The sequence below is a fragment of the Schistocerca cancellata genome, chromosome 4, assembly GCF_023864275.1.
Source record: "Schistocerca cancellata isolate TAMUIC-IGC-003103 chromosome 4, iqSchCanc2.1, whole genome shotgun sequence".
In the NCBI taxonomy this organism is placed as follows: domain Eukaryota; kingdom Metazoa; phylum Arthropoda; class Insecta; order Orthoptera; family Acrididae; genus Schistocerca; species Schistocerca cancellata.
In genome coordinates this window covers 484483870-484496027 of record NC_064629.1, presented here as the reverse complement: position 1 = coordinate 484496027, position 12158 = coordinate 484483870, and the positions used below count along the sequence as shown (strand labels likewise).

The following is a 12158-nucleotide window of genomic DNA, read 5'->3' as shown; positions in this document are numbered from 1 at the left end:
TATAATAGAGTAGCTAAGTAGCAGTGAGAACTTGACTACTGAACATGAGCAAGTACAGTAAAGTAAGAGTTTCTGGGATTTCTACTAGCCAGATCTTAGTGTGAACAGCCTAAGACTGTGCTAATATTAATAGCTAAGTCATTAACATGTAACATGAAGAGAAGGTATCCCAGCATACTTCCCCGGGCAAATCTGAAATTTTTTCTGTGCCTGTGGATGATGCTCCATACAGTATAAGAAAGCATGTCTTGCCTATGAAGAAGTCCTCAATCCATCCACCGTACTGGCTAGATATGCATTATTGTATCTTCTTCAGCAGGAACTAGCCCAGTGTCAAACTACAAGCTTCTCAAACATCGAGAAATGGTCAATCAACTTGGTTACCTCCATCAATGGCTATATCACATGTGAACTGTGAAAGTTGGATTTCACAGAACTAGTGTTTCAGAAATCATAATGATTCCCTTCTAGAAGGTGAATTAATGGCAGATGTGTTAACGTTAGATAGAATGAATTACATGATTTTGTTGCAAATGGAAATGAATAATATTGGGTGGTAGTTTTGTTGCCCTTTTTATAAATATCTGTTAGTTTCCAACAACTGAGATCATTTCTTTCTTCAGGGAATCTTCGGTAAGGCATGAATAAGAATAGAGTTATTTAATTAAAAATTTGTCATGGATGGATGAGCCTCAGGCCCCTGAAGAATTCAAGAAATTTCAGCCATTTTTGTGGATTACTGGTGCTGATTTCTGTACTGAGGACATTTCAGTTGTTACTGAGACTAAATGGAAGTATTATTTCTGGACCATTCTTTGCAAAGACATGTTTGAAAATGAAATTACATATTTCTACTTTTGTTTTTCAGTTGTCTATATTGGATCTTATGCTGTCAACAAGAACATGGACAAACATTTTTGTACCTCTAGCTAGGAACCCATTTTTTAGTGAATAAGCAACTAGCTTCCTGAACTTCAGGTATGAGTTCACATTTCTACTCAAAGTGAGGTACAAGTCCTTCTCATGACCAAAGGGAAAGAAGAATAGATTATGTTCTTAGAGATGTGGGAAGAAGAAATGTTTCTTCATGTATTTTTATTCATTTGCAGAATTCTGAACTCCCTGGCTTTTGATTAAGCACATCATCTTAAAAACTTCAATAACAATTCTCCTAAACTGAGTAAGTGCTTCTTCACACTGACCTTAGGTTACCTATCCTCTACAGTTTTCCCACCGTCTACACCTTATCCTTTATTCATTTTTATCTCTTGTTCCATAAGAAATTTGTGACCCATCACGCTGAAAATTCAGTGGATTTTTCCAGTCACAATACCATGATTTTTGGCCAAGCTGCTGTATGTGACTGGTTAATCTTTTATTAATGCATGTAAATTGTATTGATTTAGTTAGTATCAGTAATGTAAGAGACTTACTCCATCCCCTGCATGAATATTATTTGGTGAAAGTAGATCAGCTGCTGACTGTTGTCGAAGTTTGAGGATATCGGGTGCAGGAATGACTTCAAATCTAGATGGTCTCCTCTGCTTTTGCTGAAATTCTTCTATCATTTTTCTTTCCATTTCTTCCTTTGCTCTAAAAATACATAATGAAATAAATACATTATACCGGTACTCCATTTCTTGACTGATGTACATGTCTGTACAAGAATATAGTGAAGGAAAATCATGAGTGGAATACGAATATCTGTGAGTATAAAACCAAAACTTAAAAATTATTTACAAAATAAAAGTTTTATATGGTAATGGAATACCTGAATTAAAATGGGTTACTTAAATTAAGAAGTTCTGGATGGTAGAGGGAGACAGGTAGAGAGAAACCTTCTCTTATCCTGTAGTGTTTGAAGAGTGGGATGTTGTGTGAATGAGTGCCAGCTAGTAATAGTTATTTCCTATGCGCCTAAATGCTGCTATATGCCTCCACTACCTAGTGAAGGCATATATGTAAACTGAAATGTAAATATTTAGCATGACCCATCACATGGAAGAGAATTATTTTAGCAATAAGTAAACACTAATAGTTGATAGCTTGAAAATGATATTGCCTATAAAATAAATTTATTTGTCTACATCACCAGAAAACTGAAACATATCTATATTATTAAATGACTAAGTCAGCTGATGGCACCCCATTCCAGTTGCAGACTGCCTACATTACAGCTTCCAGAGGCAACAGAAATTTGATTTTCAATATTTAATATAATTATTTACAGAATTTACAAACTTAAAATGCTGTAATAATCTACTCATTAAGAGGTGTAATCTTATGTTAAGGTTTTAACAAAGTAATGTAAGTATTATTGTTTGAAACTGTATATATGTTTTGAGGCAGTCTAGCTTGTGGCACACAAATTAACCAGACTACAGTCATCACTTATTTGACAGTGAGACTACTTATTAACTTTCAACAAGCTTTACACATAATTTCAAAACTTTATGAAACTCTCTCTGACACTCCCCCACAAAATAATGAAAGGAAAAGTGTTTATCGATTACTAAATTTTTGCTGTTCATGCAGTAAAACTTAAGGATCAGGCATGATATTTCAATTTATTACTCCATTGCACTGACTATTCTGTCAGTTCTTGGTAGAATATTTTATTTGTTATGAATGAAGAAACACAGAACTGATGTAATGTTCTACAATATTTAATACTGTGGCTGTGAAATTTTTTTTTAGCGTCAAACATTTTTAAAATAGTGGAGCTACAGAGTATCTCAGTTGGTTTACAAAGATGACAATAGTTATAGTTGGATTTAGGAGTAAAACAAGGGATTGTATCAGTAAAAATATGATTAAAATCTGTTTAAGTTGGATAACATATGTGACACATTAAATAATGAATTACATGACAAATTACAAAAATTGTTCTGGGATGAAAAAAAAAGTTGAACTGTACATAGTGAAATTTGGTCACATGTTCCAATGGGGTGCCTGAACAAGATAATTTGGTCCTTAAAAGGTCCAATATTACAAAGAGGTACAACATAACACGTGAGACCGAAAGGGAAATGAAACATCTGTAAGTATACAAAGTAAATTTTTTAACAGGGAAATATAAATTACAGTAATTGAAATACAGGACAAAAATTAGGCATGTGAGTAGTAATGGTGATTAACAAAGTGGTTTGCATAGGATTATTAGTAGTATTTACAGTTAGAAGTGACAAGTAAGGGGACTTAGTCTGATCATTCAGTATTAAGCTTCAGCAGTGGACATATATTTATTAATTCCTTTTATTACGTAAAGTAAAGGTGGAAGAGGGAGAAGGAAAAGAAAGTAGAGGAGCTGATGGTACCAGCTACATTGGAACTTTATACAGAATGGGCGGCGATGAGTGAAAATGGGTGCCGGACTGGGACTCAAACCCAGGCTCTCCTGCTTACTAGGCAGTTGCGTTAACCAGTGCACCAAATGGGCATAGTGCCTACTGCGGTGTCACTGAGTATCAAGAGTGGTGCAAGAAGAACTGACAACTGCAGAGATACTGCACAGCAAAGCAGTATCATGAGATGCCAATGAGATGCTAGGAAGAGATCATGCCTTTCATAATTCCAAGGCACTCCCACTAAGCCTCTGCCCTGAAATAGCATCATCAGAGGTCAGGAGGGCAGTTTTGTTCAAGGTTGGATCCCACCCACTTCCAGGAATTTCCTGTTGGAGTTAAGACATCGTGCTGCCTACTCGCCAATGCAGCCTGTGTCAGCCATCAGGGATAGAAGAAACTTCCATCTGCTGTGAAATGTGCCTCCACACCAATGTTAGTAGAACAGCATCAACACAGGTTGATGAACTTGTGTTTTCTAGTGACTTTAGCGAAGCCACGATACAGCCGTTCTGAACATGTATCACCTCGTCACCTAGTAATCATTGCGCATTTACTGTGTTCTGAACCACAAGTCCACAATGTTCAGTTTCATAGCTACTGCTGAATCTGGTGAGCAAAGATAAGTTTTTCTGTAATTAATACAGCATTACTTATTTAGAGTGTTCTAATTAACAATATTATTACTATCCATCTCAGTGTCCACGAAGTCGGACACAACTTTTATCACAAATGTGAGGACTATCTCAATGCACCCCAGCTGACTCACATTCCCAACTGAAAACCACCTACCCACAGTACCCATCCCTGTCCTCCATGCTCACTGATTTTTAAATTTCCACTGGAGGCCGAAAGATAATGTGCATCCAGACTAAAGATTGTGAATTCACTGACTATCAAGGAGAGTAATTATATGAATGCATGGTGTCTGTTGTCTTGGACAAGTCTGAAAGAACAGACACTGCACATTTATATAATTCACATTCTTTCATCGTAGTTCCTTACTTTGTAGATGTTATGTAAGACTTTATGTTGCACCTTGTAATTGTGCCTTTCTTTAAACAGGTGGTCTGCAAAAGTAGAGTCTCCTTTTCTATGTTTCCAACTTCTATGGAATTCCTTCAAGCAGAATGATATTGACCTCCCAGACTGGTTTGTATAGAATCTGTCACAATTACAAGTGATTTTTCATATTCCACCCTTTTCCAAAGCTGTCTTTACCATTAGAAAAAAAGTGTCCAGTGGCACTGTGCTAATAAAATGATGTTGCACAGTGCCTAGATTTAAGCATTCTCGCTACATTCAGAGAGATTTTCCCTAAGTATGGAACCATGCACCATTTATTAATTTTACTATATACTCTTCAACTTTTTTCCTCTCAGAACAATTGTAATTTGTCATGTAGTTCATTATTTAATGTGTTACATATTTTACCTAATCTAAATATTTTTACATTACATTCTTTTCATTTCCATTTCCATTTTTATTATCACATAACATGCCTTATACAATCAAAGAATGTGACATAGGTGACTTTTCAGTTTTACATTATATATAATAATACTGAAAATAGACAATAAACTAATAATACATATGGTGTAACATCTTCAAAGAGGTATTTTAATTACAATTATAATGCATTGTTGCCATTCAAGAAATCTTCTACACTATAGTAACATTTATCTTTCAGATATTTTTCCAGGTCTCTTTTTGTACCTTTTACATTTAGGTCATCCATACCTTTCCTTATTTTATTTACAGATTTCATGCCCATATAGTATGGGTTTTTTTTTTAATATGATTTTAATCATTGGGTAGGTAACATGTAGCTTGTTCTATATCTAGTATCATACTGATGCAAGAAACAGTTGATCTCAAAAAGTTGTGGGTTTCTTTTCGTGAAAGTGAGAGTTTCATAGATGTATATGCTTGGAATGCTCGTTAGGTCTAGTTTTACAAATAAAGGTTTACAATGTTGCTTTGGTTTTGCTCCCACCATTGCTCGGATGATTCTTTTTTGTAGTCTAAAAGCTCTAAGTAAATTTGTTTTTTCAGACTCCCAGAAAATTATACTATACCTAATGACTGAAACAAAATATTCATTATATACAGTTTTTCTTACAGCTGAATCAGTAATACTATACAAGATATTCATAACATATACAAGGCTATTCAGTCGACCCAGTATGTTGTTAACATGGTGACTGCATAACAGGTTTTTATTGACTAATATGCCAAGGAATTTGACACAGCCTGCAGTCTCTAATTTTTTGTCCATATTCCTTACTTCACTTATAGACTGAGCAGATTGTTTTGTGGTGAAATGAATGATTTCTGTTTTTGTAAAATTTAATGTCAAGTTATTGTTTTTGACCCATGCCTCCACAATTTTACTGTTTTAGTCCTTAATCAAGCATTAACAATTGTCACCATTGGAAACAAACTGAAAAACTCTGTAGTTACTGTTTTAAAATCTTTGATCCTACAAAAAAATTCCACGGCTACATATATTTATCTTTGTACCTGACAATGTCATACACCTGAAAACTGGTTGGTAAAATAATAAATGTTGCAGAATATTACACCAGTCTCATGTGTTTTTTCATTCATAATATTACTTCTCTGCTGCTAATTCTATTCACAACACATTTTTCAGACAGTATTCACATATACCACTGGGTGTACCTGTGTAATTATGTCATTGTATTACACATAGTTCAGAAGATATGACATCGTAAATATCGAGGTTTACGGAAAACTACCTTTTGATTATAATGGAGTGGAAATTACTCAGACTATATTTATTCAGTGTTTCATAATGAGAGCACTTAGAGACTTCCAACAAACTTGACACATAATTTCAAACATTTTCTACACTTTTTCCTGCTTACATGCTTATTGTTGAGTATTTATCACATTGACTCACCTGTAAAGTAATAAGAAGTTTTAAGGTGTTTACTACATTGGAGTTTGATTCTTTACCGAACAAGACATTCACTTTCATATGCCTCATTTTCATTATGTTTGCAGAAGAATGAAGCTGATAATGTAGAATCATGAAAAATTTTTCAAGTAATCCTGACAGTATATATGTCCTATTCATGTAAATTTTCATCTGGACAGAGAAATCCCAATCAGAAAAATAACTGTTCTCTCATCTTCTGTGTGCAATATATGCAGTTTTCATATACTGTATATAGTAAAAAAAAAGTGGTATAGTGGTAAGGCATTATGCATTAATCAGAAAAGACCTCTGCTCCAATTATTCTGATTTATGTTCTCTACAACTTTCTTTAAATTTAGTATTCTTCTCAGAATTTTTGCTAGATCCCAAAGTACACTTGATATAATATTTCCATGATTCACCTATATATTGTCTTCAGATGAGATAATGTTGCTGTCTTGCTGAACGGCATTAGCACATTGCTGCAATGACCTTGCTCTTTGCAGGATTTTAAATTCAAATAAGAAAGCCTGTGTCACTTGTTTGTTTTTATTACATCTTGCCATCTGGCAGTGTTTTATGTCACAGTGTTCTAAAAGATAAGAAATATCTCACCTGATGACTCAATGCAGAGTATGCTGGATAACTGAGACTACAAAGGCTCATGCAGAAACAATTAGTGAGTGAGAAATAAAATATAAACACAAATAGTACCACATAAATCCCATTTACCTTTCTTGTGCCTCTTTCTGCCATTTGGCTGCCACTTGAAGTCTTCTTTCTCGACCAATATGTCTTTCAATGAGCTTTATCAACTCAAGTCGCTGAATAGACCCAAGCAAGATCATAGACTCTGAAAATATATTTCATAATCACATACTTCTGTATATTTATGTAAAATAACTAAAAAAAGCCTGTATAACAAATTTTACCAGGGCTGTCAACCAGAGGAAAGCCTTTTAGATTTCTGTTCTCTTTCAAGGTGTTCTTCAGGCTCTTGTAACTCATTCCATGCCATATGAACTTCACATCACGAACCATGAAGTCTTCTACATATATGTTGTACATTCCTGTAATGTAAATTATCATGTTCTTTATAACATGCAACTTAAGTAATAGTGTAAAACGCTAAATTGCAACAAAAGCAACATAAAATTATGCAAAGAAATTTGTATCTGAGCACATTATACCAAATAAACAGCAGTACACGTGTAGAATTAATATTTACCTGAACTAGAAGGCAAAAGGTCAGGAAGATATGGCAGTTTTTTAATGAGAATAATACTGTCATAAAGTGATGGTTGCAGAAATGATGCTATTGCATTTGAGATTAAAACAGCAATCTGAAAAATAATAGAACAAGATTACTTAAATTTTTGTTTCAATATTAGGATGTTGGTAAATGTAATCAATAAATTGAAATGCTATGATGCAAATAGATGAATAACTATATGTGACCCTGTACATCTGTGTCAACTGCTTATTGACACAAAGTGAAATGTCCTATGCTGAAAATATAGTAAAATAGATAGCCCAACAACTAACGCCACATACAAAGGAACTGCAAAGTAATTTGACCAGTGGTTTCTTATCAAACAAATGTCAGATAAACTGGCAAATGAGTGATAGATGTTGTTGAAAGAATTCTATGAAAAATGTAAGACCGACAGTCTGTCTATTTGAAAGTGAGGTCTATTATAAATTTTGTGTCCTGATCTACACAATATCAATCAGGCAGTTTTTTAATGTGCTATCTCTTGAGGAGAAAGTAATGATGTCCCCATATTTTATTACATAAAAATTCAATAAATGATTTAACGTACAGAAGATTCACAAAACACAAAGAGTAAACTGAATGTTGTGTTAATTTACAACACTTTTAATCATGCATCATATAGTTGAGAAACATTCTTAATAATTCGTGAAATCTTCTCGGGTGATCAGCCGAGTAAAGGCGTCGTCTTCTCGCAACGTTTCGAAGGGTTTCGTACCCATCATCGACTTCGCTTGAAGATGATGGGTACGAAACCCTTCGAAACGTTGCGAGAAGACGACGCCTTTACTCGGCTGATCACCCGAGAAGATTTCACGAATGGAATACGCCGAGAAAGTCTCAAATCACATTCTTAATAACCTTAAATACCTAAATTAATCTTTAATTTACAAGTGTCTGCATATGTTTTCCATATTCTTCTATGATAATATTACCATCAATGAAAAATTACATTGCAAAACACTATCATTTCTGCACAAAGATAAAGTTTAGTTTCTTGCTTTTAATTTGTTTTGAGGGATGGCTGTGATGCTGACCCAGAAGTGGATGACTGTAAGGCCAATGGCTGATTATTGTGAACAGTGAACAAACTACACTTCAAGCAAACAGTGCTTGATCAATGAAATGTAGAGTGACGATTACAGTGGAAACAGGTAATAAAATTTATTGCTTCTTACATGGTTTATAGAAGGCTCCAGTTTATCTTTCCAATATATATCACTTTTGATGAATGAAGTTTGAGTATAGAACTACAAGTTAATGATTAACAGCAAGAAGCTGTAACCATCAATGCAGTCGCATAGTGGTAAAAATACAGAGTAAAAAACATGCTGCAATTAATTACTTAAATTCTCTTCCTTAATATAATGATTGATTGTGTATGAATGGACATCACTTGTAAAAATAATGGCAGTTTCTATTAAGTACACTCTCCCCATCCCATGAATTGTTGTATTTATCATAAATGAATAAAATTGTGTTTTTTCTGCACTGTAGTAATTTCTAAATGTTGTATTCTACATTAGATATTACATAAAACACCATTATTGTAATGAATGTAATGTAAAATCTGCGGAGTGCCTGGTGGCTCTAGTCTTGTCAAATTAAATAAATAAGTAAACCAAACAAATAAATCTCTCCCCCTTTCCCAGCATTTAGAGTCTGAGACCAAACAAAAACTATGTTTAGAAATGTAGAAATGTCATTACTGTTCTGTAATCTGATACCTGTCATATGTTTATTAAGATGTGGCCTAGTGTAAATTATATGGCAAAATACTGCGCTCTTTTGGGTCACTGTGCTATAGTAAAAAGGCCCCTAACCTTAGATTAAATATATTAGCAGAAGTATGTCATGGTTATTTAATCCTACCTAAGGTACAGAAATGTGGCATGCCCCAAGTTGTTAATATTATCAACAACAGTTAATTACTTATCTGTAGTGAATTATCTTACTCTTGAGAAATGAACATCTGTCTGAGCAGTAATTTAATGGAAGACAGGAAGACATCATAGAGTCCTGCACAACATTCTTGCTACCTATTTTCGGCTTCCTCATTTTCCAGATTTCCTTTGTGTAATGCACATGTTAGAAGAATATTCTAGTATAACTTTGAAAAGAGACCAGACAGGTACATAAACAAGACTGGCTTGTAGCTAAGCTTTCTAACAAAGTGCTTTCTCAAAACTAACAAATTAACTAAAACATGCACACACACTCATTCTGCATTGTCTTAGCTTTGTAGCCATACTGAGATGATGGATGCATGAGGTGGAGTGGGTACAAGGAGAAGGAAGAAGCATAGTGATGCTTTCTAGAAATAATGTAGATTGACGGAACAGGGATATATGGTGAGCTGTTACTGTTAGTCTTTCTACTGTTTTTATAGCATCGTGGTCTTTGATATGTTGGCAAATGGCTCCTTTCCATCCTGTAACCATGTGTCACTCATTCTTTGTACCTGTTTTGTGTCCTATCTCTGTATTTTCTCTCCCTCATTGTCTGTCCATATTTCCACTTAAATTTTCCGTTTTGCCTTTCTTTTCACAAACCAATTATCATCCCACAATAGAGTGCTTGTACAGAACTATTGTTACCATTGCACCAGTCAAGCTATTTTTGTTACAGAACAGTTTTCTGATTACCTTCACTAACCCAGGACCTCAGTTAATCATTCTCTATTTGTGATGTTAATTCATTTTAATTTTTAACCTGCCAATTCCTCCTCTAATTTCTTGCTATTATTTCATGTTATATATCAGAACCAATGTTGCAAACTGCACCATGGTTACTCTGCATGCTATGATCATATATGCAAATGCAAAGGAGGAGGATATTAGTGTTTAACGTCCCGTCGACAACGAGGTCATTAGAGACGGAGTGCAAGCTTGGGTGAGGGAAGGATGGGGAAGGAAATCGGCCGTGCCCTTTCAAAGGAACCATCCCGGCATTTGCCTGAAGCGATTTAGGGAAATCACGGAAAACCTAAATCAGGATGGCCAGAGACGGGATTGAACCGTCGTCCTCCCGAATGCGAGTCCAGTGTGCTAACCACTGCGCCACCTCGCTCGGTGCAAATGCAAATGCACAGAACAAAGCTATCAAGCATTGTGAGAGTTCCCTCTCAAGTAACCCTATACTACTGAAAAACTGCCAAGGCTTTCATAGCCACTTGTTGACAAATTGCCTGTTGGCTTTTGTCTTGAGTTTTTCTGATGATTTTTCTGATATTTAACCAGCACAAGTGACTGGCATTCTCAAAGCTTCACCCTCTGTTGCTGTTGCCACCAGCAGTGGAGGGTGAAGCTTTAACAATGTTAGGCACTTGTGCCGATGAAACATCTGAAAAATCATAAAACAACTGTCGGCCAAAGAACCTGAGCCAGAAGCCAAAGGCAATTTGCTTATCATATAGAGTGAATAATTTTTCAAATGGAAACACCCAACAAACCTCAGTAAAACAGAGGTCACAGTGTTCCATCTCCATAATAAAGAGATACACTGATGAGCCAAAACATTATGACCACTGCCCACCTTGAGGTAGTATGCTGCCTGGTGGCACTGAGTGCACATGAAGTGACAAGAGAAATACATGAGCAGAGCAGAGATGAATGGGGAATCATTCTAGCAATGATAAGTGTTGCAAGTGCAGAAATCTGCTGACTTAAACAATGCTGACAAGAGCTACATTGTCATGGCCCAGTGCCTGGGAGTGAACGTCTCAGAAATGGCTAATCTGGTTGGCTGTTTGTGTGATACTGTTGTGAGCATCTATGAAAAGTGGCTGAAAAAAGCTGAAACCACGAGTAGGTGACAATGTGTTGGACATTCATAACTCATCACAGAACATAGGGATTGGAGACTTGCCTGCTCTCTAATGCAGGATAGACAGCAATCTGTAGCAGAAATGAAACTTCCTGGCAGATTAAAACTGTGTGCCAGAGTGAGACTCGAACTCGGGACCTTTGCCTTTCGCGGACAAGTGCTCTACGAACTGAGCTACCAAAGCATGACTCACGCCCCGTCCTCATAGCTTTATTTCTGCCAGTACCTCGTCTCCTACCTTCCAAACTTTACAGAAGCTCTCCTGCAAACCTTGCAGAACTAGCACTCCTGAAAGAAAGGATATTGCGGAGACATGGCTTAGCCACAGCCTGGGGGATGTTTCCAGTTGGTAGAGCACTTGCCTGCAAAAGGAAAAGGTCCTGAGTTCGAGTCTCGGTCCAGCACACAGTTTTAATCTGCCAGGAAGTTTAATATCAGTGCACACTCCACTGCAGAGTGAAAATCTCAATCTGTAGCAGATCGGACCACAGAGTACTGTGGTGGTGCAGGCACAATTGTTTTGGAGCACACCGTTCTGTGCACAGTGTTGAACATGCTGTTCCACAGCAGAGGATCCCTATGTGTTCCCATGTTTACCCAACAACATCATCAGTTATGCTTACAGAGGGCACGGGATCATTGAGAGTGGACCGCAGATCAATGGAATCATGTTGCTGGTCAGATGAGTCCCATTTATTGCTAAACCCTGTCAATGATTGTGTCCAGATATGCCGTCACCTGGGCTGCTTGAAACATGCAGTGCGCCACAGAT

General features: G+C 36.1%; 1 protein-coding gene across 3 annotated transcripts in view; it reads right to left on the bottom strand.

The window, feature by feature from the left end:
* Positions 1–12158, bottom strand: part of LOC126183885 (chloride channel protein 2) — a 523840-nt gene that overhangs the window by 29762 nt on the left and 481920 nt on the right. For all 3 annotated transcript variants that reach the window (XM_049926191.1, XM_049926193.1, XM_049926190.1), the window contains exons 13-16: positions 7517–7631; positions 7221–7358; positions 7021–7141; positions 1434–1593 (exon numbers count right to left, since the gene is read on the bottom strand). In XM_049926191.1, coding sequence (XP_049782148.1) covers positions 1434–1593; positions 7021–7141; positions 7221–7358; positions 7517–7631 — 534 coding nt within the window. The remainder of the gene's footprint in view (positions 1–1433; positions 1594–7020; positions 7142–7220; positions 7359–7516; positions 7632–12158) is intronic.